Genomic DNA, 27225 nt, shown 5'->3' on the forward strand with positions numbered 1-27225 from the left:
TGTCGGTTATATTGGCAGATGCCAATGAACTAGGCAAAGTCCCTGCCACCTGGAGAAATAAGATATGTGCTGTGGAAGGGATGAAAGAGAATGACAAGATGTCAACAAACACTGGGCAGAGTGAGGAGGACTGACAAAGATGAGGCCAGTGTGTATGTGAGAGCTCAGAAGCTTTTGGAAAGATAGTTCTGTGGGTGTCATACTTTTATGGTGTCATATGAATGGAGAAAGGAATTAATGGAACTAGGAATACAGCTAAGAAGAGACACTTCTGACCATGGGTAGATCATAATAGAGTGGAGAAATGAGATTCTTGAAACACCCTTAGAGAGTACAGTAGCACATGTTGTTGACCAGGTGGAGGGAGAACTTAAATTTTCCGTTTGATCTTTTCTCACCAGGGTCTTTCCACCTGATCCACTTGATGTTTGATGACTACGTGCTCTACCTACTAGAATCTCTGCACTGTCAGGAGCGGGCCAACGAGCTCATGCGAGCCATGAAGGGAGAAGGAAGCACTGGTAGGCCAGCCAGCATTCCTAAGGGAGCTGCACTACTTGGCAATTTGTATTTTTACTTCTGTGCTATGTTCCCTTAGCTCTGTATCCCAAATAATTGTTATTGTTAGCAAAACTTAAAATGTCTTTTTCCTCTTTAGAGTGGGCATGTGTGTTCATGGGAATTGCCAAAAATGCCGTGATGGTGGTGGGAAACCATCAAAGGGTTTAAAAGAGGGAGTGACTGATATGACGCAGATTAGAAAGTGTATTTCATTTTTTAAAGTTCCTTAAAGACAACTTACTTTGACCTTTGGCTCTAAGAGCTCACCTTTTTTTCTATTCATAGCAGAAGTCCAAGAAGAGATAATCTTGACAGAGGCTGCCCCCCCAACCCCTTCACCAGTGCCATCATTTTCTCCAGCAAAATCTGCCACATCTGTGGAAGTACCAGCTCCCTCCTCCCCTGTCAGCAACCCATCACCTGAGTACACTGGCCTCAGCACTACAGGTAACGAAAGGTCCCCAAAAGTTGTGGGTGGGGAGCAGGTGTTGAAAGCAAGAGTTTTCTGGGAAAACATTCTTCCTCAAGAGACGAAGGATAATGCCAAAAGCCAGGTGTCTTCCTGGATTTGTACATGACTACCAGACGTTGATACATCTTCCATATACTGCTGTTTTTAAGCTGGCAGATTAAGCACCACTCCCAAAACTAAGCCACTGAAATGATTAAAATGATAAAATTAATACATGGCCATTCTTAAAAACAAGAAAAGGAACTCTCTGTGAACCAAAAATTAGAAGGGGGGAAACTATATGCTAAGCCCCTAAACCTAAGCAGGACAGGGGCTATGAATAAAGTTGGTCATGAACCAAGCTAGGGCTGCCCTGCACATAACTGTGAGGCTGCTCTGACGGGAGGCTCACACAGCCCAAGATGTGCACAAAATTCTCATGGTTTTAATTCACAACCAAGAATCACCCAAGTCTGGGTAATGACCCATACCCAAAAGAATTAAAAGTACAGACCTAAACAGGTCAATATTTATAGTAGTCAAAAGGTAGAATGGACTCAAGGTAGAATGAATAAAAAAATGTGCTCTATTCAATCTTAAAAGGGAATGATATTCTGATATATGCTGCAATGTGGGTGAACGCTGATGACATTATGCTATGGAAAGTAATATAGACACAAAGAGAACAAATAGTATATGATTCCTCTTACATGAGGACCCTAGAATAGTCAAATTCACAGAGACAGAGTAGAACAGTGACTATCAAAGGCTGGAGGCAGGGGAAATGGGGCTAGGGTTTCAGTTTGGGAAGATGAAAACTTCTAGAGATGGATGGTGGTGATGGTTGCACAACTCAGCAAATACACTTAATTATACTTAATGCCACTGAATTGTACACTTAAAATGGTTAAAATGGCTAGGTATAGTGGCTCATACTTGTAATCCCAGTATTTGAAAGGTGTAAGCAGGATCACAAGTTCAAGGTCAGCCTGGGCTACATAGAAAGACCCTGTCTCAGACACGCACACATGCATGCACATGCACACACACAAAAATGGTTAAAATGGAAGGTTTCATGTTATGTGTACTTTACAACAATAAAAAATTATCATTGGTGGAAGTCCAGTTCCAACGAATTGGAAGTTGGTCCCAAAAGGACCAACGAATTAAGAAGAAGGAAAGTTGATATCTAAAGGATGTCACAGGACAACCTGAAAAGCACTGTTAGACTGAGAACTAGAAAAGAAAATCACACCCAGGAGAGTCAAGTAAAGATCAGTAAAAAGAAATACATAATTGTTGATGTAAACATTTCAACAGGTAGGTTGAGCCAAAAACTAGATCCAACTGAAAAAAAGAGAGTTAGTGAACTGAAAGACTGAGCTGAGGAACTCTCTGATAAAGTGAGACAAAAAGATAAAGAAATGTTAATCATAGGGCTAAGGCTGTAACTCAGTGGTAGAGCACTTGCCTAGCAGGCACTAGTGCCTCAGTTAAATCCCAAGCACCACAAAGAGGGAGGGGGCAGGCATGGTGGCACATGCCTGTAATCCTAGCTATGTGGGAGGTGGAGGTGGAGGATTCTGGTCCAGGCCAGCCTGAGCAAAAATGTGAGACCCTATCTGAAAAATAACTAAAGCAAAAAGGGGTGGGGCATGGTGCAAGTGGAAGAGCACCTGGCTAGCAAGTGCAAGGCCCTCAGTTCAAACCCCAGTACTGCCAAATGGGAGGGGGGGAGGGAGGGAAGGAGGGAGACTGCTGTATTATCCTCCCATTACCCAGGCACCAAATCCGGGAGCCTGCTTCAAGTCCTCTCTCTCAACTCTTTTATTATTTAGAATAGGCTAAGGTGCTGTAACAAGTAGATCCAAACATGCAAGGAGTTACTCTGTCAGAGAAGGCTTCCTTTAGTGCAACCATTTGGGAATACTCATTCCTTCAATATTAGGTTCTGCCATGCCCCATAGTGCTTCTCAAGGTGTGGTCCGCAGACCAGAGGTAGAAGCATCTCCTAAAATCTCTGGGTTGGTGGGGGTGGGGGGAGGGCGCAGCAATCTTGTTCAACAAGCCTGTGGGCACTGTGATGCTCACCAGTTGGAAGACCACCACCTTAGGGTTGTGTCAAGTCTGCAATCAGCTAGCAGAGTTGGAAAGAGGGTATGCAGGAGAAAAACCCACTCTCCTAAAAGTCATAGTCTGAAGGTGGTACATATCGCTTTCACCTATATTCCATCAGCAAGGATTTAGTCTGTGTATCCGGTCTTCTGTATCTGCAAGAGAGGCTGGGAAATGCAGAATAGTGGATACCCACATAGGAAAGAGGAACAGATTTGGGGGAGCTGACTGCTATTCTCCATCACTCCTCTCAAGTCCAACTGCCCTGATACAGAGGTAGACTGATCCATTCCTTCCCGTCTCACTCACGCCCCCTGGTTCAGACATCTTATGGACATTTACCATGACTCCGAGGCTCATGCCCCCTCAAAGTGGTGGGGCAAAGAACCCACAGCCTCATGCCAAAGCCATAAAGAGTTCTCATTCTCCAAATCTTCTCTCACAATGTCCCTCCTTCCCAGACTACCTTCCTTCCACTCTCTGCCTGACAAAATCCCACCCCTCTTCAACGTTTCCCTCATCTGCCGTTAGAATCTTCCTCCAGATCCTCGCTGACGGGGCTTAGTTTTATATCCTGGGTCTTCTTAGAAAAGGACTGTTTCCAGAATAACCTGAGAACTAAATTTTTTTCAGGACTAATGAACAGGGTCACTTAGCTCCATTCAGGATATTGTCTTTTCTCATTCATTCTTTCACCCATTTTATATAACAGACATTCTGGAGTGGCTTCCATGTGCTTCTGTATTTCTCAAGTGGTCTGTAAACACTTCTAGACAGCTGGTGATATGATGATGAATGAGGTAGTTGTGGTCCTGCCCCTTGGGACTTCATATTTAGTAGTTAAAATTCTGAAGAGCAAACAGGCAGTTATAAGATAGTATAGAGTGCTAAGCTGAGAAAAGGGACACTATGGAGGGGGGCTCCATCGTGTATTTGGGAGAAAGGATATTCCAGGTATAGGAAGTAGCTAGTGTAAAGGCCTGCAGTTAACAGAACACATGTTATTTTCAGGGAACTTAAAGTGTCTATCCCAGAAGTCTTCTGATTAGTTCCTTCCCTAAAATTCCCCTTCTCCAGAACGATGCCTACTCAGAGAGCAAAAGAACAGATGCTCAACAGCATGGAAGGTGCCTGTCCTATTCTGTGCTTGCCAGCAAATCCAGAGGCCCTTTTTCAGGGACTGTAAGGAGGCAGGATTCCTCAGAGCATAGACAAGTTGAATCGCCGATGAGTGGCATTAGACCTAGGTTTGATTCACTTTGGGTACACAGCTGCGGGAATTTAGAATCAAGCGCTGCCATACTTGATTACATTAGATGCATCTGAAGTCGTATTTTGATTTCTACTGTGAGGAGTAGAAATAGTAGTGCATAGTTGTAGCTTATGCTTCGAAGGCTGAGGAAGAGGAATTGTAGAGCAAAAACCAATCTTGTTCACCAAAAACAAAAAGGGAAGAGAATTTAGCACTGTTTGCAGCTCTTTTCAGCCACTTAGTGAAAGAATTATTGGGTAACCATCCCTTGGGCCTCCTGCCTCTTTCAGGAAGGAGCAGCATAGAGCCATTCACCTGAAATATACCGCCGCCTACCCCTGCCAGGGTCAGAGAAACACATATAAGTCTGCTAGTGATGCCATCCATACCTCTGAACTGAACAGGGAAGTTATGCAAATAAAGCAGTTCTGTTATGAAGCTGAAACTATTTGAGTGAAAACTTTCTCATAGTGTGACAACATATCAGACATGTGGCCTCTCAAGAAGTAAGATGGAGAAGTATGCAGGACAGACGTCTAGGAATTCCTCATAATTCTCACCCAGCTAGTGAGTTTCTCTGGCTTTCTTTGTAACAATTTGGAGGCCTCAAGGTATGGCAGGTGTGATAATAGTCAAGGCCATAGAAATATTATAAATGTGTTCAGAGATTTCAATGCAATGTGTTCAAGAGTCATAAAGTAGCTTCTTAGAAATATAAATGTGAAACAGGTTCTCTTCAGATGATTGTAAGCTTTGAAGATTTTGGCACATTCCAGCTTTGTTCTCCAATATCTCCCGGGGGCATTAAAAATGTCATCCTACATGAAACTATGTATAATACTTTTCTGAAGTACCACTCTTGAAATACTCCATGGGCTAAATTAGACTGGGGCTTGGCATGCAATGGTCCATAGTCTTAGAAGAAACATAAACATGATTTCCTAACATGTATGGCTTAACAGACATAACATTTTATAAAGGAAATATTATTTATCCACGATAATATACCTAAAATTAGGAAATTTATTACAGTAGGCTTTCCAAATTTGGGGACTTGCCCATACTTTCGTTGAGCAGTACTATAAATTGGAAAATAAGTGTGTGGATCTTATAAAATGCATTTGCCATGTTTCTTTTTTTAAAAAATAAGTTGACTCAGCACGTTTTCATGTCCAGTTAATTTCTATTTTTAAGTTATTGTTTGATTTATATCCCATCTACTTTCCAAAAAGTTTCTGAAGTAGTTAATAATAAAAACAGGAAGAGCAGTTTTTTCTAATGGGCCCAAAACCAGGAAGCAAGAAATAAAGAAAAGGTGAGGGGAAATTAAACAAACTACAAAACTGTTGCTAAAAAAGTTTTTTTTAAAAAAACCTTAAGTGGAATTTTATGTTCCTAGTTAGTTAGTTTTGTTTCTAGCTTACTCTGAGTGTCATTGATCAATGGCTATATTACCAGGTTGGACTTGTTGTGAGTCAAAGGCCAGATACCTGTGACTCCTCAACAAATCCATGTCTCACTTTGGATAGACACTTCCTCATTTTTCAGCTAAGAAAAAGTGAACAATCTCGTGTCTGCTTGGTGAGCACAAAGCAAAAATTAGTCGGTTGCACATAACCTTTTGGCATCCTTTGATACAAGGACTAGGGGAATACAAGGCAGTACAGATAATGAATTATGACTCATTGGGAAAACAGTCTCTCTGTGTATTCATATCTATGTCTAGTTCCAGGTCCACACTTAAAGTTCCTAAATATGTTTTCTGAAGAGTGTTCTTGTTAATTGTTTTTAGGGGGGAGGAAGAGAAAGGAAAAGAATATCAGGTACCTGAAATTAAACCCAATATATGGCTAATGTTGATTGTGTTTATTAAAGTCTATGACAACATCATAATAAGAGACTGGCTGAAGGATTCTATTTCAACAGATTTCCACAAAGTAAAGTCTAGTCCATTTGTCCATTGTCCACCCTCCAATTCAGTGAGCTCACCCACCAACTTTGGCCAGGCAAAGTTCAGGAACTTTAACTTTAGGGAAAATGGGCTCTTTTCTCCCTTAGGAACACGTCAGGTGGGGCCAAACTGATCAGTCTGCTTAACATGACACTGAGCAGCAATTCTTTAATGTTGGTTAAAGCAAAATGTTAAGCTTCTACTCTGTCTGGGCCCAGCCACCAAAGGGCTCTAAAATTCCAGTTTATGATGTCATTTTAAGTATTCCCTCCTGCAGCAATGACAATAAAAGTTAACTATTAAACTCATGTTTTCAACTTCCCACCATGGGTTCCCTGAAACACAAAACTAGCAAATTAAATCATTGAGATGTTAGGATGCCTAATGAAACAGAGGCAAATTCCCCATAAATAGCCCTAACTGTAGAACATCTGGCCTGGCCAGCTGCTTTTTCTCTACAGCAGTTGAGGATGTAACAAAGATAACTGACCCTCAGTCTTTCCAAAAAACAAAAGCCCAGTTATTCTGAGGATGGCTAAGCTGAGTGGGACATGGTGGACCTTGGTGACTCATTTACAGTGAATTCCTCCTCCTTCCACTCCAGCTCCTTCCTCTTCTTTAAAGGAATAGAATTAGGGAAAATAAATCAGGACAGAAAATAGATTGTTAACGCAGTCTTTGACTTCACATCAGCAAGTCTTGGCTTGATGTTGGGTTCTTAGATTTGCTCATTCATATATTCACTCATATGTTCATTCACTTATTCAATAAATATGGATTCTGTGTCTAATCTGTGCCCTGTCCTGAGGAGTGGGATATAGGAGTGGAAACAATATAGTCACTGCCCTTGTGGTACTTAGATTTCAGCGGGTAAGAGTCAATGCAGAAGTAAACCACTGGGTACATCTATAATTTTGAAGTGCTATGATTGCAAATAATAGTGTGCTATGGAAAAGTGTAAAGTAGAGAACTATCTTAAGGTTGGTGGTCAGACAGGAACTAGAGAAAACATTAATTCGAGAATTAACTTAGAAGGTAACACACATGTACAGGAAATCAATGCATGTCAACTTCCTGTATAGCTACTCTTATCTCAACTAGCAAAAACCCTTGGTCCTTCCTATTATTGCTTGTACTCTCTCTTCAACAAAATTAGAGATAAGGGCAGAATAGTTTCTGCCTGGTAGTGAGGGGTAAGGGGGGGTAAGGGAGGGAGCGGGGGGAGGGGGGAATGGTGGGGGCAGGGGGAAGGGGGGAGAAATGACCCAAACAATGTATGCACATATGAATAAAATAAAAATTAAAAAAAAAAAAGGTTGGTGGTCAGAGAATGCCCTTCTATGAGGTGATATTTATCTACAACCTGAGGAATCACAAGAAGTCAGCCACATAAAAGTTGGGGACGGAAAAGGCACATTCTAGGCAATGTGGACAGCACACACACAGGCCGAAGGCAGGAAGAAGCTTGGCATATTGAGTGTACATAAATGAGGGCGAGTGGCAGGAGAGGAAGTTGCAGAGATAGACAGAGGCTGGGCCATGAATCAACATATATCTCTGGGAACTGATTCATTTGCTGCTCCTGACCAGTTCTGTCAATCAGATTTTGACCATGGCAACTATGGGTGAAATGTAACTCCAACAGATAAGGTTTCCAGAGTCAGCAGGTATGCTCCTTCAGCACAGCTATCTGAAGGACAGAGGACAGTCAATGGGACACATAGAGATATAGATACAGGTAGGTATAGCTATATAACCTTCTTTCCCTGTCCTACTCTTCAAGGTAACAGGAAATATTTGTTCACCATCATAGAAATCAAGCAATGTTGCCCAATAAAGATTTCTATGATAATGAAAATGGTTTGTTTTGCATCTTAATCTTAGCAGTCCAGACAGTAGCCACAAGCCGCATGTGGCTATTGATCACTTCAGAACCAAATCTTCCACTGTATTTGGTTTTAATTAATTTAAATAGCCACATATGACTAGTGGCTACTACATAGGGCAGGGCAGTGCTAGAATCGTAGTATCAGGAAAGTGCAAAGGAAGGCGTAGATTAGCTGAAAACCTGAGCAATAGCTAAGATGGCTCAACGAATCCTAGTGGGGAAAAGGTTCAAATGATTTGGTACAAGATCTGAAGGAAAAGGTATAGCCAGGTAGTCTGGGAAGGAAGTCATTATCAAAATCTCACAGCTTCTGGGCCAGGGATATTACTCAGTGGTAGAATGCTTGCTTAACATGTGCAAGGTTCTGGATTCAATCACCAGCAATGCAGAAAACAAAAACAAAACAAAACAACCCCCTATACACACACACACACACACACACACACACACACACACACACACACACACACATCAACCCAGGATGTATGACAGGAAGCAGTGTGTTGTAGCTACTCAAAGTGTGGTCCATGGACCAACAGCATTGTCATCATTTTGAAGCCTGTAATACATGTTCCATTCCTGACCTAATGGGTCAGGATCTGCAAGATCTCCAGGGATTCCAGTGTGGGAAGCATGGCTGTTGTGGAAAGCTTTGGAGTTGGGCAAATCCCAACTCTGCCACTTAACCCAAGCAAGTTCTTGAAGCTCAATTTTCTCACCTTAAAAAAGAGGTAATACTACTTACCTCAAAAGGTTGTTGGGAAGATTAAATTAGTCAATGTAGGAAAAGAAACTAGCATGAGGTCTGGGTTATAGAGATGATCAATAATTTATTCAACAAATCATTGTTGACTGGCTATTACTTTCCAAGCACCCTTCTGGTACTGTGTTTAGAGTCCCCTTCCGGCTAGGTGTCAGTGGTTCACGCCTGTAATCCTAGCTACTCAGGAGGCAGCGATCAGGAGGATCATGGTTTGAAGCCAGCCTGGACAAACAGTTCACGAGACCCTATCTTGAAAAGACCTATCTCAAAAAAAAGAGGGGTGGAGGCTGGTGGAGTGGCTCAAGGTGTATGTCCTGAGTTCAAACCACAGTACCAAAAAAAAAAAAAAAGCCTTCTGAAAGAAAACAAGAAAGAAGAATGTATTGTTGGGGATGGTAAGAAAATGTTCTACTCTAGCAGTTTTAGTACTATAAGGTAAGCAATGGCTGCTTCTTTGGGTATCTGCCCAGGATTCTGAATGATCAAGGACTTCCAACAAACCTTTAAGTAAACAGGGATGTAAGAATGGCACGGTGGTTGGGAGATAGGGGAAAATAAGGGAATTATACAAATAGGAGAGGGTTGTTACTATTTTACCAGCACATAAAAAGCATTAGAACCATCTTAAAACTTAAGCACAAACTGTTAGTTAGCTACATAGATTTTCTTTTAGTAGCTTCCTTTATAGCAGTAGCAGTTCTCACTGGAGGTCCCACTGGTAGTAGAAAGAATCCAAGGGGTGTTCTTTTCTGCTCCCCAGGCAAAACGGGTTTCTCACCCAAGCCAGTAGGTGTTAATCTGCTTAAGCCTGCCTGAGTGGACACGTTAGATTGCTGGCACATGGCCATTTAGAGGTTTTGTTCCCCAGACCACAGGAGCCCATTTTTCCAAGAGTTCCACTAGCTTTTTGTTTGATAACGTCTATTTCTAGCAGTCTTTACTCCTTCAACAACAAAATTCAATAGAACAAAAATTTACTGAACACCTACTATTTGCCTCTGTTGGGGATAGAGAGATGAGTAAGGAACAGATGCTATGCTCAGGGACTCACACAAAAGTAATCTCTGCTTCATTCTCTCAGGTGATATCTACTATCATGCTGTCTTCCTACCACTTGGAGAAAAAAATCCTTTGGCTTCCCCCTTAAATATCCATTGATCCTGTCATACTGATGTCCCAGGGGCTTGAAGGGTTAATTGCTTGCTTGCTGTGGCTCACTGTCCTCCCAAACTTCCCACCCCCCTCCAATTACCTTTCCAATGGTAAAATCTGTTTATTTCATTCACGTTTTTGTTTTAAACATACACAATACACATTCATTGTAGAATAGCAGAGATAAACAATTTAAAAAACACCCGCACCCTCTGACCCAGCGCTAACCTGGTTTAATAAAAAGGGTATTTTTTAAAATGTAAGAGTAAAATATATAAAGTTTAAAACATATAAAGTTTAAAACATAGAAGAGGGCAATCATGCCTAATCCAATTATCTGAAATGTGGTCATTTGGGGGCGGTTTTCCCTTCTGATCTTCTTAGCAGTTCTTATAAAAGATGGCTAACACATCACCTGCCAAAGTCATTATCTTTCTGGGGAGGCATAAAGCAGGAAGAAGGGACTAAGCCACAGCACTGGGTGAGGGGCACAGAGACTTTAGAGAGAATCTTATTTAGAAGTTTGCTGACACCGGGTAAATTACTGCTGCTATTGCGACATGTCATATTTAGTGTGTTAGTCAGCTTTCCATTACAATAATGAATACTGGAGGTCATCAATTTATAAAGAGAGAATGCTTTAATTAGGCTCAGTTTTAAAGGTTTCAGTTTGTGATCAGTTGGAATTTTTGCTTTGGGCCTGTGATGTCACATCATGGCAAAGCCAAACAGCTCACCTTGTGGCCAGGGAAGGGAGGAAGCAAAGGAGGAGGGGTAAAGTTCACACGATGACCTTCCAAAGCATGCTCCCAATGATGTAAAAACCTGCCACTATGCCCCACCTCTTAAAGGTTCTATCACTTCCCAATAGTGCCATTTTCTGGGGATCAAGGCTTTATCATGTTGATTTTGGGGAGGATACTTAAGATCCAAACTGTGGCACGCCTGTCATCACTAGGGAGGCTGAGGCAAGAGGATCGAGTGTTCAAGACCAACCTGAGCTACACAGAGAGATTCTGTCTAAAAAAACTGCCAAAACAACTACACCATCTAGTGATAGAATGCAACCCAAGAAGCTTGCCTTTCTTTCTTGAAATCTGGAATGGGAAATACAGAAAGTTTTATAGGACCAAGCATGGGAGGTTCATGTCTGTAATTCCAGCTACTCAGGAGGTAGGAAGATCAAAGTCCAAGTCAGTCCAGGCAAAAGCATGAGAACCTATCTAAAAAATAAAGAGGGCTGGGTGCATGGTTCATGTGGTAGAGTATTTGCCTAGCAAGTGCAAGGCCCTGAGTTAAAACTCCAATACCACAAAAAAAAAAAAGGAGTTCATAAGGAAGCCTATCATGTGTCATATATTGTCTCAGTTAATCCTCACAATAGTCCTCCAAGACAGGTACCATTATCCCTATTTTGCAGATGATGAAATAAAGGCTCATAAAGTTTAAGAGGCTCACCCAAGATCATACAGCCAGTGTGTGGCAGAACCAGGACCCAGAGTGGAGAGAAACTGAGGTAGAGAGAGTGGGGAGGAGAGTGAGTTAGGCCTGGGCCCCAGTGGACCACCCAAGCACCCTGGGTCCTTGGAAAGGCCGGTCAGCTTTGAGCACTTTTCTGAGAAGCCGTTCTCCTGCAGTTGGTGTGACGTGATGAGCACTCCTAAGAAACAAGGTGAAGTACACCGTGAGGGTGGTGTTGAGGATGCTATTGAGTGCTTCCCAGTTGCCTCTTTATGGGGTGTCTGAAAGAAACTCCTGTTTGATCTGATCCCAAGGACAGAGCAGTCCTGAGCATTTGCTTATTACTGCGCCGTTCCTGACTGGTTAGGCTTTGCTTTTACCATTGGATCCTGGAAAACCCTGGAAAACCCAGAGCCAAGCTGAAGGCCATCTATTTATAGGAAGAATTTGGATCTTTGGGGTATGCAAGTTTTGCCTCATTCCTGATTGCACTTTTTGCCTCCAATTTTGCTTTCCTTTCTTCTTTCACTCCCACTTTCATAGTATCATCTCACATCTTCTGTATTTCTGTATGTTCCCTTAGATTGTTTGGCTATACCACTAGTTCCTCACCTATGAACACTGCTGAATGGTTCCCAGTTGCCTCCTTATAAGGATGTTTGAGAGACACTCCCATCTGGTCTGGTCCCAAGGACAACAGTACTACTGGATAGCTTCTAACTGGTCAGGCTTTTAGGCCTTCAATGTCACCCTCACAGTGGGTTCGTCTTCATTTTAGGACTGTTCCTCATGCTTCCCTTACAGGCATTGGGAAAGTACTTAGCACAATGCCTGGCCTGTAGCAGATGCTCACTAAGTGGTATCTCTTTTTCATGCTCTTGAATGAATTTGTGTCACTTCATTGAAAAGGGTGTTATTTGCATTCCAAAAGATTTTCCAATTTACAGAAGTTCCCACTACCTTTTTTTTTTTTTGGCAGTACTGGGGCTTGAACTTGTGCTTGCTAGGCAAGTGCTATGCCACTTGAGCCATGCCTCCAGCACACTTTTTATACAGTCATATTTTAATAGCCCAATATTCCAAAACAGTCATTTAAGGCATATTTTGTGATATACACTTTTCTTCTCAAAATTTTGGCAATATTACATTTAATTAAAATATTTTAGCGACTATTTTTGACTGTGCAAATTTGTTTCAGTGGATTAAGGTTTAACTTAGAAATTTAAATGGAAGTGAACTGTTACTTAAAACTACTCATGTATTTTCTGATGTTTTCAATGTTTATAAGAAGCAGTTACAGTGGCAAATGAGAAAGACAAATGCATAAAATAGAAATTTGTAAAGGAGCATCAATGAATAAAAGAGAAGTTATGCAAAAATTCAGACTACAGGAAAGGGTAAGAATAAGGTGGGGTTTGGACAGGGGATAAGAAACACACAACTTCTTTTTCTGTGGCTGACTGCTAGCCTTCTTAAAATAAAAATGAACTTTCCCATCTTCATCTTGCATAAGAATCTCTGATGCTTGTCCTGATTTGCACACATAAAGCGTAGAATCTTTAAGTGGTAAGCTGCACATTCCTGCCCTTGCTGTACAAACATGGGGCAGTGATCTTCCCTTGTCATATGACCTCTGTCTGTGCCACCACTTGCTCTGAAGGCTTCAGAACCTCCCATCTGGCCAGTTCCTCACCAGCTTCTGCATTCTTTATCCTTCCTAAGAAAGCTCTCTCTGAATCTCAATTTCACTAAAACCTCTTTTCCCATAGATGCTGTTTTCTTCAGTTTCTCTCAAATATCATTATTCTATGTCCCACGTTCCCTAGGGAAACCATCTTTTTTCAGGTTATACTTTTGATTCCACCTTATTATGCTTCCATCAGTTAAAAAAAAAAAAAGAGCACAATAAGGGATGAGTGCAGTGGCCCATACCTGTAATCTCAGTTACATTGGAGAAGGAGATAGGAAGATCACAGTTTGAGACCAGCCTGAGTAAATGTTAGTGAATCCTATTTCTGAGAATAAGCCAGGTGTGGTGGTACACACCTATAATCTCAGCTATTTGTGAGGCAGAGGTAGGACAATTGTGGTCTGAGACTGGCCCCAGTCAAAAAGCACAGGGTCATATTTGAAAGATAACTAAAGCAAAAGGGCCAGGACATGATCCCCAGCCTGTTTTTGCTTTAGTTATTTTTTTCAGTAGGGTCAGCCTCACAATGTGATCCTCCTGATCACTGTCTCCAAAGCAGTTGGAATTATGGACATGAGCTACCATGCCCAGCCTCACTGCAAGGTACTTTTAATAATAAGCCATGCTTATTATTAAAATAAGCCATGCTTATTTTAAATGCTATTTAAAATAGCATTTCATTTCTGCATCCAGGTTATCCCTCACTGAGTCTCTGTCTCGTAACTGGTGCAGTACTGATTCACCAATTCTGCCTTGTCCTGCCGCTCCACATCAGTTTGGTGACTCTGTGTAGCTGCAAAGCCTGTGGGGTGGGATAGACTGAATTTTTAAAATGCAAACCCTTCCTTTGTCTTTCCAAAAGAATTTTAAAATAGAAATGGTCTGTTGTGGAAAATACAGAATTAGAGGGCCAAGTTTTCTTTTACTTCACCTTAAAAATGACCTCCCTTAACCATTTCCCTAGTTTTTCATGTTGAATCCTGTCCCAACACCTTCTAAAATAGGTTTATTTCTACCATGTTGATATATTCTAAAATTTATAAACAGAAATTAAGTTGTCTGATGAGATTGTTGCCATGTGCAATGTCCTAAATTCTTTTTTTAAAAAATTCTAACCATCTTATAAAATTCTAAGCCTTCTGAGGGCTTCTGATTCTGTCAGTTTTTTTTTTTTTTTCCTCTCCCAGTCCTTAGCACTTTTAAGGTATCCAGTTGAAAGGAAATAAACGGAATTAATATGTATGGAATAGGTCACAGTTCAGGTCACTGTCTAATAATCTTCAAAAAGACCCCAGCAGGCAGAACCCAGTAATCTACTTACATGTGCTTAAAGCAATTTGTTGGGTCCTTAACACCTGTTGAGTTGAGTGTTGAAAAGTTAATTTGCAGAGCAGGCCTGGGCTACATTGTCTCTAGCTCTGCTTTGTCCTCCTTCCCTGTCTTCCTTTCTTTTTTCCTTTCTTCCTATCTTTCCTTTCCCTGTTCTTCCTTTTAAAATTTGTATTGAGTGTCCTTTGGCCAACAGGCTCTGTGTTAAGCCCTGGGGACCTAGTAGTAGGCAAAACATACGAGGCCCTATCCTCATGGAGCTTACAGTCTGGTGGGGGGACAGGCATTCATCAAATCCTATTCCCTACTGGGTGTAGGATTACAGCTTGCAGTAGGCACCATGAAGGCCCACGGTGCAGTAAGGAAGCTCATTTGGTGTGGGGTGAACAATTTCTGGGAATTAAGATTTGAAGAAAAAGTGTATACTATGAAGGCGCAAGGATTCCAGACAGCAGAAAACAGTATGTGCAAAAGTCCTGTGGTGTCAGGATGCCTGGGGACTACTTCTGGTGAGGTTAGCAGAACCAAAGACACACGCTTTCCACTTAACAATGGGAAGCCACCAAAGTGTTCTAAGGAAAAACAGTGCTGGTAACCGATATATCTTCATTTGTGTCTCTGCAGGAGCAATGCAGTCATACACATGGTCTCTAACCTACACGGTGACTACAGCTGCTGGGTCCCCAGCTGAAAACTCCCAACAGCTGCCCTGTGTGAGGAGCACTCAAGTGCCTTCATCCTCTGTCACACACAGGATACCCGTTTACCCCCACAGAGAGGAGCATGGGTAAGTGATTTTCCTGGATGCTGCCCTACTTTGCGTTTGATTTGACTTAGCAGCCATTTCCTCAAAGAACAGGAAGGGTGCTGTCCTTCGTTAAGTTCTCATAGTTTGCTGAGTGTTGTACTGTGTAGCACTGTCTCATGTAATCCCCACAACAGACAAGTGAGGGAAGATGGTATTAGTGGCTTCACTTTACAGATGAGGAAATTGAGATTCAGTTGATGAACTTCAGTTCCCCAAGGTCACACAGCTGGCCCAGACTGAGCACGTCTCACTACAAAGCCTGTGTTCTTCCCTTTTTACCCCTCCCAGTTGGTCCCTGACATTGCTCTCAGTACACTCTGCAGCCTTGCAAAGCTTTACAAGTAGGCCCATGTCTTTTCTGACTCCATTTAGAGGCAGCTATCCCCCCTTCTTCCCCACCCCCTGCCCTGCTTTGGCTGCAGTGATTCCCCAGGTTCAGGGAACTCCACAGGTTCCAGTGGCTCTTTGTACTCTGGATAAGTAAGTCATTTGTTTTGCCCACATTTTTGCAAATCTGGGCAATGACATTACTGTAATGAATAAACTGCAGATCTCTTTAAAGGTGTTACCCAAATCTCAGTAGCTTCTTGTCACCATACATGGTCTTTATCAAGACACTCACCTCAGAATGTCTAATGAGCGATGGTCTGAAAACATTGGAGATGTTAAAAAGAGATGCTGCCCTGTGTTGCAGGCAGCCTCACCTGCTGTTCCTCACAGGCCAGGTTCCAAAAGACAGCTGTGGAGATGTGGGAGGAGCAGAGGAGGGAGCCTCTCAGGTCACTTCCACACAGGAGGCCCAGAATAAGGTAGCAAGGTAGAGCCCCTTAAGGTGGGCACAGGCCTGCAGGTTGATGCTTATGTGAGTAGTTTCAGGTGTCCCTGAGCTGTCAACAGGGTCGACAGGGGCCCTCACAGAGCATTTTTTCTACACATTGAGAATGGACTCTGAAAGTTTTGTTTCAGAGTTTTTACATCCACAGGGATAGCAAAATAGACCACAGGTCAGCATCTTTGCTGAGAGGACATTGTGAAGGACAGTCATGATAATTATAGCCTATGTGCACATAGGACTCTGTGGTATTAAGTGTCTTCATGCATATGATCCCCAGAATAACTCTGCCCAGCATTTTTGCAGATGTAAGAAACAAGGTTACAAAGTGGCAGAGCCTGGCACCTGGTGGGTTTCATCATGGCATTTCCTCCTTACAGAAATATATACATCCTTCCCCGCTATGGCCAAGCAGAAGCCTCAGTAATGCAGAAACATAAATCCCAAATTTCTTCTCTTTGTTTTTCCTATTTGATTTCAGGATACAACATAGGCTTTGAACACAATGGGAGGAGGTTTCCATCATGAGTTATGTTTTGCTCAGGGCTAGTTTTCATTGCCTGAGCATTATGGGTGCTGAGGGAGAAGGAAAGTCAACCTGTGGTTTTAAACTTACCACAAGGCCAGAGGATAGAGTTGGTAATCAAAATGAAGAAGAAAAAGGGAAGAAAAAAAAGTGCAAAAAAGGGTGAAAAATAGCTGAGGTTGATTTTTCAAGGTTTCAAGCTGATTTGTTCTCTCTGTCATGACTCACACTATTCAATGTGCTTGCTGCATTTTAGGTACACGGGAAGCTATAACTATGGGAGCTATGGCAACCAGCATCCTCACCCAATGCAGAGCCAGTATCCAGCTCTCCCTCATGACACAGCCATCTCTGGGCCACTCCACTACTCTCCTTATCATAGGAGCTCTGCACAGGTGAGTGAGTGGTCCTGCTGGCTTGTTGTGCTTGGTGCCCCGTTCCATCAATTGAACACAATAAGTCCCTTCTATAGTCTGTGTGTGTGGCCTATTGGTCCCCAAGGAGAGCATGGTCTTTTCATCAACATCATTTCTTCCCTCCCAAGGGGAGGCCTGGTTTAATCCCCAGTAAGAATCCTCAGTGCCTGGCCCAGTGGGTGATTGGCCAGTGATCACGTGCCACTTTTTCTCATCCATCAGATTGCTTAACAGGTCTCTTTGGTTCCCTCCTGTCTTTGACCTCTCTGATACCTGTATGTCTACTCATCTTCCCTGGGCAGCTACGCTCACACTGGGCCTATGAGGATCTCAGTCTCTTATGTCTATTCCTTTTCAGTCTAGTCCACACAGAATTTTAGCCAGAAGAATCCTCCTCAAATGGACCCTGCTTTGATCACCCTTGGGCCACACATCTCCTTGGACTCCTCACTGGTTCACAAATTGAATCAGTCCTCTGCAGCTGAGGTGGCTGGAAATTAGGGCTGCACTTGGACCAGTGTTAGGCCTTCTCTTTGTCTCAGACACATACCTGTATATTGGCCCCAGACACAACTGATCATCAGTTCCATTCAGTTCTTCATCCTAAAGGTTTCTGCATCCTGGTTGTCCTTGCCTCAGCTCTAGCCTTCTTGCTGGTCTATCTCTAAAGTCTGCCTATTCCCTACACTGCAGTGGGAAAATCTCACTGACCATGGCACTCCCTTTCTGGCCCATCATTGCTTTCAAGGTCCAGTTCAATTCTTTAGCATGTTTCTAAAAGACTTGCTGCCTTTTTGGGCAACCCACTAACCTCTACTCCTTGTCCTAGCCTTGCAAGCCTATGTGCAGTTACCCTGCATGAGCCAAGTTCCCCCATGTTTTTTCAAACACTGTTCCCTTTGGCTGGGAGTCTTTTCCGCTTATTGTTCAGGACAAACATCTCACGGTCTTGGTGGCATTTCCTGGCAGTACCCCCTTCCTTCCTGCAGGACCTTAATAAGTGCCACACTCTAGGCCTCCTCCCTCAGTTACAGTTCTTATCCAGTTGTTGGAGATTATCCTGTCTTAATCCTATAGGAGACCCAGCTCCTTGGAGGTAGATTAAGTCCATATCCCCAGGTCACAGGATATGGTACATGGCACTCATCAAAAACATCAGCTTGAGGGCTGGGGACATGGCTCAAGTGGTAGAGCACTTGCCGAGCAAGCATGAAGCCCTGAGCACAATCCTTAATAGCACCACCAAAAAAAAAAAAGAAGACAATTTTAAAAGATCGAAGAGCAGCTAACTTTTCCTGACTACTTGCTACATGCCAGGTTCTGCACCAAGTGCTTTGCACATCCTCTAGATAACCCTTGCAGAAGAGAAAGTGAGACTCAGAGTAACTTGCTGGAGGACTGGAACACAGGCAATGTGACTCCTGTCCAGGCTCATAAAACACCACGCTCCACTGCCTCTGGGATGCAGCTCTCACAGTTTCTATCTATGAAAGGTGCCATCAGCATAACCAGCGGTGTGGTAAGCTAACAAGCATGCTTACCACAGGCATGGGAAGTCACAGCTGGGTTTTGAGCCAGAGAATGAAAAAAATCAGAGCTATGCTTAAGAAAGGGAGCTCTCAGGACTCCATAGAATGGGCCAGAAAGGGGATTGAGGCAGGGGACTATGCTCCAAAGTGCTTGCAGGAGCCTAGGAGAGACACGGCAGGACCAGAGGCTAGGGTAGAGGCTGGAATACATCAGCTGTCAGCACACAGACCTGCCTCCCAGGGAGGGCACCGAGGAGAATGTATCCACAATACCCAGGCACTTGGGGCAAACAGGTATCTGTTTTGATTTTCATCTCAGTACCAAAGGGAGCCCTGGTTTAATCCCCAGACAGGCCAAGAAGTTGATTCCACTAAATCATCACCTGGGGCATTCATTATAGGTCTCCAACTGCGTCATGCAGAGATGCCAGCTCCTTAGGTACTGCCTCTCCTGGGAGCAGAGTCTGTGCTCCTCACTGGGATCTGCTGAAGACTTAGAATTCTATGATGGCTGGGGGTACACTCAGCACACTCTAGACAGGTCATTCACTCATTCATTTATTTGACCATTCTTCATTCCTCAAGTGGTCACTGGATGCCCACTACATGCAAGCACAGCTCCAGTCTTTGGGGGGAGGAGATCCACTGGAGAAGGAGGCAAAAGGGTTCCTCCTATGGGAGAGCCTGCATCCAGTAGGAGACAGAAGATCAAGTCATAGCTTCCAGAATTATCTTCTCTCCTTCCTTACTCTCCCTCATCTCCTCCCAATCCCAGGAAATTTCAAGAGTTGGTTTTCAGGGATGATATTTTTAAAGTTGTTGCCATAAAGAGAAGCTAAGGTCTCCTTAAGGTCCATGCAGACACTGGTGATAAAAGATAAGTTTGCAGCATCCATTCTGGAAGCCACAAGAGTCTCCAACTGAAACACTATCATTTAATAGCTGGTCTTAATGAAAGAGCCTAAAGACTAAACCAAAGTCTATGGAGGAGGACACAAACTATGAAAGGCCACAGTGGCTTGAGCCAGCCTCTCTACCATCTTGCCTTGTGGTCCTCAGATGAGGGCCTTGGTTACACGTGCGCGCGCGCACACACACACACACACACACACACACACACACTGTACTTTATGGTTCATAACTTAGTATCCATCTGTAAAGTGGGGTGGGCGGAAGTTAATTATATTACATCTCTACCCAAATGGATGAGTGAGGTTAGTATTGAAAATGTCCCTCTCTTAGGGAAAGTCCTGTCTAAATACAAAGCATCATTTATTTTGTTTTCATTAGCATTTATGCAACAAATACTGTTGTAGGCACTTTGAAACAGATAGACTCATTCAATTCCCATACCAACCCTGGAAGACTTCATTTGTCTTCAATTTTTAAAGATGAGGCAGTAGAAGGCAACATGCCATACCATGCATACAGTAAGTGGCAAAGCAGACTCAAATACAACATCTCCAACTCTCAACCCCAGCCCCAAGCCAGTGGCATTGAAACTACCATGCTCTAGGGGGTAGAAGATAAATTCAAGAGGTCACAGCTAGTGCTCTCAGTCACTTTCAAGTTATCAGAGAGAAGCATGCACTCAAAATATCTTGTTTCTTTCCTTTATCAGTAGTTGGATTTAAGGTTGCATATGCAAAGGAAAATCCACTGGAAGGCTAATTAGTTTCAGTTTTTCACAGCAGAGGTCAAGCTATCCCAATCCTGAGTAAATGAATATCATACTTCACTATAGCAGAATTATTGGGGAAAATGGTCTGAATTGAAGAAAAACCACAATTATAAAATGTGGTTAAAGAAATGCATTTGGTTGTCAGCACCAGAGCAACTGAAAGTAACTTCTACAAATAAATGCCTGCCCGGATTGACCTTAAGAATAACAGGTACATCTGTACAGTGCAATAACTGCATGCATCCTGGCATTTATATGCTCAAAATAATTTTAACATAGACTATCCATATGTTCTTGTTGATACTACTTGTTTACACAACACATGCCTTCTTCTGGGTAATACAAAAGATACACCTCTCAGCCCTCCTTGAATTCTCCTACCCTCTGAATTAGTGGGTGAAATACTTCTGAGCCTCCTTTAGTGTATGTCCATGGAACCTCTACCCTGTCAGCAACTATGAATGTGAAGTAAGGCCCTAAAGTTCAAAGCCATTTGATCAGCCAGAAGCTGTATTGCTAGGAATATACTTAGAATGGACCAGAAAGCAGTTCCTTGTTTCTGAACTGAATGGCCAAGGCCTGGTCTCATGAGCTGATTACCACCTTTCACAGAACTTCCAGCTTCCTGGCCCAAGCTAGCCCAACATCTTTGGTGCTACAAAGTTTGCTTAAAGTACTCTAACTTGGGATAGCACCTTGGGCCAAAGAGAAAAAACAAAACAAAACACCAATCATCCATAATGTAGCAAGAGCTCTTAGTGTAGAGCCAGGCAGGCTCTCTGGGTTCAAATCCCAGCTGTGCCTCTGGTTAGTTTTGTGCCTCAATTTCCTCATCTGAAAATACAGGATAATTATAGTACCTATTTCATAGGGCTGTTATGTGAGGGTCAAGTGAGTAAGTAAAACTTACAATAGAGCCTGGCGCATAGTTAACACTATTTGCATATATTATTATTCTTTGCCACACACCTATAACATGATCATGTTTTGTGTGATATATAATTAAGATCTTTCCTCCTTACATACTAGCTCTGTGGAGGCAAGGACTAGCTCCTTGTTTTTTCATCATTATGCTCCCAGGGCCGTCACAGAGTTTGGCCCTTAGTGGTCACTCAGAAAGTACTTGTCAATGAATGGAATTAATGAATAAATGGATCTTTGTTCTGGTACTAAGTTGCTGAGTGATTTCAGGCAGGTGATTTCCTTCTTTTGACCTCACCTGTAAAATAAGAGTTGGGACCAGGTCAGTCATTAAGGCTCTTCCTGTCATTAATGGACCATAAGCCTATGCTTCTCAAAAAGGAAGAATGTAACTAATAACTAGTGCATTTTGAAAACTTACTAATGGGAGTTCTAGGTGTCTAATGCATATTTATTTATTCACTTCATCCTGATGCTAAAAGCTCAGCAGATGTGGACTGTCTGACAAAAGACTTTTGGGGACCTGCATCTTCTTCCAGAAGAGGCCAAGAGGAAACTTGCCTAGGGCCAGCCCCCTGGCAGTACTTAGGTGCAGTGAGAGCCGCCTTTCATAGGAAAACAGTTTGTGCTCCTGCCTCTGTCACCTTTCACCCCTTGCTCAAGTAACAGCCCATTTGGTAAGGAGCAGGGATAAAGGGCTCATTCTTCCCTCTCCAAGTGTAGGAAAGTCAACCCCTGGTGTGGGGAGTTGTTTCCCAAAATAGACTTCCTATCACAGTTCCAAAGAGGACAAGAGTCAATCACAGCTGAAATGGACTTACGCCATAGCCACAACTTTGACCACATTCACACTCGTGCACTCACATCCACAAACACCCCTCACGCATCCCTCTCAAGGGGTGGTAACTGCTGATTTATCTCCATTGTAAAATCAGTAGCAACAGCTTCTAATTTGACCCATAGAATGGTAACTTCCTCCCACAAGCCCTCAACAAAAAGCGCCTTTATTCTGGGTAGAACTCTCAGGACCCCAGGGATTGTGCCCAGCATGCTTGACGGCCTTGCATGAAACCAGATGTAAAGTGTGAAAGGTGAGGCGGGTGCCCTGGGCCAGCCTCTGCCACTCCTAGCAGACCAAATAGAAGCTTCATTGGCGGCATTTAATCACCAGGCCAAGGCAGCGGGCACTTCGGCCATCTCGCCTTTCAATGGTCTCTTCACCATGGGGAAAACGAGTCACTGACTCATTTGTAATTAGCTGACCTAACAGGACAGAATTTTCCATGCCAGATTCAGTGGTAACAGAATTGTATTGTCACACTGGAGATATTTTGAGCTGGTCTCATTTCCAGGCAGTTGCTCTTTTGAGTAATGACACAAACTCTGGGCACAGCTGCATCAAGGGTCCTTGACAAGGCACAAAACCCACATGCTCTTAGGTTGGGTGGGAAAGAGTTCCAAGTCTACAGTGTAACATTTTACCTACCTATGCCAGGTCCAAGAGGACTGGGTCTTACTAGCAGGCTTTGGCTAGGTCAGTATTCCAGAGCCTGGCTATGCAGGGGAGGAGGGGGGTTGCTAAAGGAAGAAGACAGAGAGATGAACATTTATCTGGCTGGCTTCCAAAAAAACGTGTGTTCTCCTTTCTCCTCTGTGATTTGGGAGTGGCAGATGAGCCTAGTTTAGGTCAGTCAGATTGATAAGGGGAAAATGCTACCCCGAGACTGGGTTTTTATGCCAGCTCCTCTGCCAGTTTGCTCTGTGGCTTTGGGCATGGGTACTAGTTTTCTCGCTTCTACAATATGGGGCTGGATTACATGACCCCAAAGGTTCTTTTTAGTAGTAACATCCCGTGGTCCATTCATCGAATATGATTTAGCAGCTGCTAGGTGCCAGGCATCAGGCCAGGATTGGGAACATAGTGTGAACAGGACAGAGCCCCATCAAGTGTGTATGAATAAAAGCCAGAGGAAAGAGACAGCTGCCAAGCAGGATAGCTAGTGAGGTCCCAATCCCAGAGCTGGAGGGTGGGTGTTCAGCTTCTTGAAATAGGATGTCCAGAAAAGTCTCTCTGAAGAGTTGGCATTTGAACCGAGCTCTAAAGAGTGGTGAAAAAGCAGGTGGGTGGGAGCTCGGGGAAGGGTGGTACAGAGGGTTCTAAGTAGAGGGAACAGTTAAGACCAGCTCAGGGTTCCACCAGGCCAGAAGGGAGGCCTCTGCACCAGTGAGAGCACCATGGGGTGAGGTGAACTGTGCCCAGGGACTCATTCGGGGAAACATTAAGAAGGGGAAGTAACAACTTTGAAAATTAAGGACCATTTTGTAATAGTCAATATTTCTTAATCTTACCTGATTAATACACCTGCATCCTGTTTTCTTGGGCAGGGCCAATTTCTTTGGGACTTAGAGAATCTCCCCTTGCAGGGCCTGAGTGGCCTGTGGGTCCCCAAACTACATTGCACATAGGTCTGCACCAGTGTTTCTGATCTGATTTGGGATTATGAAAGCCTTGGCATGCTGTCCGAGGTCTCCTTGGCAACGGCCCTTGGTCCTTCTCCCTTGAGTTCCCAGACGCCACCTACGCCCTTCTCCCTCTTTCCTAACTGTTCTTTTGACTGTGAAGTGGCTGTACTTTGCTATGGCAGGCATATGGGCCTACCTAGGGGAAAAACTTACTACTTGAATTTGGATCTCTCTTTCTTGACGTCTGAATAGCTGGTTCTCTTCAAATACTTCAGGCCTAAGAGCCTTCCTCCTGCTTGCCTTGGGTTTCCCCTCCAAGAGGCAGTGGCTCCCTGTCTACCTAAGACTATAGGGAGAAGCCATTGTTCTCACAAGCCTTCTCCTGCTGTCTAGGCTTCAGCCTGTCTGTCTCCCTCACAGGAGGCAGCCTCCCACCTAATCCCTTGGGGCTCCACTCTCCAACTGTCAGGGAAGACAGATGGAGAGCAGAAGAATTCACACATTCATACACACTTTGCTCCTTACTGCCCTTGCCATACTTGTTAATTGGTTCCTGTCCTTGTTGGGGTAGCCCTGGGCACAGCAAGGACATCTTTGTGCTGACTGGCCTGCAAATGGGGAGCTCTCAAAGCTCATATAACTCCTCCCCTCTGATCATACTAAAAGAGGCTATTTGCATAGCTGTCTTGGTAACAGGGAAGAATGTAAAAGCAGCAGCACTCCAGAGGCACTTTTCTTACTCCTAATCCTTTCTAGAGCTGCTTCCCTTCTTGCCTACTAACACCTGTTCTTATGACCTGCACTGCAGCATTGGTCCCTTGCCTCCTGTCTTGGTTCCACATTCACATCCAGCCCAGTAATTCACCATTTCCTACTGATGTATCTTCCAGGACTTTGGTGAATGTGAACCAAAAAGATATTCTCTAAATAATAGGAACTAATAATAACCTTTGAAGCTGTTGATTGCTTTCTTGTCAAAAGCCTACTTTTAGGCTGCAGTTCCTGATTGAACTCAACTGTAAAATGCTATTTTTAATAATGTCATTGTGTTTTACTTGATGGTATTGTTCTCTTGGGCCGATGGAGTAGGACCTATTACATCTCCATAACTAATACTGAAACTCACAACTATCTATATATCCATATATATATAATATATATATACACTTATATATATGATATGCACATACACACAGTTACTAGTACACATACACACATACCCATACACATGCTCTCTTGTTCTCTCTTGTATTACCAGTGGGGCTATACCTCCTTTTGGGTTTGACTTCCCAAAATATTCCAGGTTAGGAACACAAAACCAGTATTACTGCTTGAGTGAATACCAGCCAGACTCTGGCTATGAGCTTCCTTGCATTTCTACTATTGATTACTTCTGAGACCAAGGTTCACTCTTGTAGAAGTTCACTGATTCCTTTCCATCAACTCTTTATGAATACCATCTTAAGGCATTTAACTTAAACTGTGAACATGACTGATATTGTGTGTGTGCAACTTCAAGCTAATTTTAACTTTGTGGAATTTCTCTTCCCTCAACAAGTACCCTTTTAATAGCACCACTTCCCGGATGGAACCTTGTTTGATGAGCAGTACTCCCAGGCTGCATCCTACCCCAGTCACTCCCCGCTGGCCAGAGGTGCCCACAGCCAACACCTGCTACACAAGCCCATCTGTGCATTCCACGAGGTACGGAAACTCTAGTGACATGTACACACCCCTGACCACGCGCAGGAATTCCGAGTACGAGCACATGCAACACTTTCCTGGCTTTGCTTACATCAACGGAGAGGCCTCCACGGGATGGGCAAAATGACTGCTATCATAGGAATCCGTATTTAATATTAATAATTAATAATAATAATAATAATAAACCCAATACCCACCCTCCAGAAGATTTTTATCTCTATACATCATAACTTGTGGGCTGTTCCTAGGCATCTGTTTTCCTAATGAAAGGGAGGATGTTCAATATGGTATGAATAAACTTTAGTTCAGAAACAGGACTTACTAAAAGTCAGTGGGATTGGGTCCCTATAGCCAAGCCAGACTTGACTGTTTCTATAGAGCACTATCTTGGGCAGGCCAGTCTGCCTTTTCCCTCTGTTCCATGACTTTGCTTTGGGCTGGCAACCACTCCTGGTAGACTACTTATTTTCCCCTTGACAAAAAGCTCTTTAGTCTTGAAGGATGGATATTGAAGATGGAATCTGGTTTGTGTTCTTGGGTGGGCATTGAATTTACCAAGAGCGTTCACCTTGCCACTTGTCTGTCATCTCACTGTACAATGAACAGCCCTCAGACATGTTCCCCACCTCCCTGCTTTCTGATGGTTATCATCCCTGCTTCCTGGAGCACCAGGGATAAATGGAGGTGTCTGGAAACGTTAGGTTCCCTGTTATACTCACATTGGCCACAGTACCAGCATTGTCCTGGGATATAAGCACTGTTTTAAGGGAAGGAAGAGGCCTGTTTTATGTTGCCTTAATTTGATTGAGGTCTGTAGGGGACTGGTTCTCCTACATTCAAGGATTTGTCCTAAGTTTGCACAATGGCTAGTGTCAGCAAAAGGCAAAAGAGGGTTTTTTTTTTCTTAAAGTTCTGTGAGAATGTGGATTTATGACAGTGAATACCACACTCAGCTCTGCTGTGTTTAACTTTGTGAAGCTGAATGGACCAAACTTTAACTTACCAAGCACCAAGTGTGAAAATGACTTTCATGGTTCCTTCATAAGACTATAATTTCCGACACTTTGATAGAAAAAAAAATTCAAAGCTGTGCCTTTGAGCCTATACTATACTGTGTATGTGTGGAAATAAAAATGTATTGTACTTTTGGAAATTTTTTTCATAGGCATTTTTTCTGTCAGATTTGTAGTAATTTGTGAGGTTTGTTAGAGATTAACATAGGTTTTCTTTCTGTATTATAAAATGCACCAAGCAATTATGGTGGACCTATTACCCTATGGGTAAGAAATAAATGGAACTATGACACCGGATGTTTTAGCAATTGTTCTGTAAATAAAATCTTTGATCACCCCGCTCAGTGTGATAATCATGTCTACAGCTAAAATGGAAAAGTTTTATCTGTACAGTTGTGCAAGATATGAATGGTTTCACACTCAAATAAAAAGTATTGAAATGACCTGTTTCTTTTTCAATTTACATTTGGTATGACTCTCATGTGTATATGTAATATAAATAGCAGTCTTAAATGCTTAGTGTGCAAGTGGAAAGAGAAAACTAAGTGGTCTTGTATGGTTATGCTTACCCAGTTCTCCATCACCTTGTCAAACAGTAATTATTAAAACTTGGATAGGCCATACTTCCTCTCCTTGACTCAGGCCTAAGTAAGTATAGTATCTACTGCCTGGTTAAGGTTTGTAGGGAACCTGTTCTTCTCCACAATGGGATTTGTCTT

General features: G+C 43.0%; 1 protein-coding gene across 3 annotated transcripts in view; it reads left to right on the forward strand.

Annotated features, from left to right (window-relative positions):
- Positions 1 to 26949, forward strand: part of Rfx4 (regulatory factor X4) — a 169171-nt gene extending 142222 nt beyond the window's left edge. For all 3 annotated transcript variants that reach the window (XM_020180893.2, XM_074084297.1, XM_020180895.2), the window contains 5 exons: positions 402 to 521; positions 847 to 1008; positions 15238 to 15400; positions 17036 to 17174; positions 25348 to 26949. In XM_020180893.2, coding sequence (XP_020036482.1) covers positions 402 to 521; positions 847 to 1008; positions 15238 to 15400; positions 17036 to 17174; positions 25348 to 25620 — 857 coding nt within the window. In that variant the 3' untranslated portion in view covers positions 25621 to 26949. The remainder of the gene's footprint in view (positions 1 to 401; positions 522 to 846; positions 1009 to 15237; positions 15401 to 17035; positions 17175 to 25347) is intronic.
- The last annotated feature ends 276 nt before the right edge of the window (positions 26950 to 27225 follow it).

The sequence above is a fragment of the Castor canadensis genome, chromosome 8, assembly GCF_047511655.1.
Source record: "Castor canadensis chromosome 8, mCasCan1.hap1v2, whole genome shotgun sequence".
In the NCBI taxonomy this organism is placed as follows: Eukaryota; Metazoa; Chordata; class Mammalia; order Rodentia; family Castoridae; genus Castor; species Castor canadensis.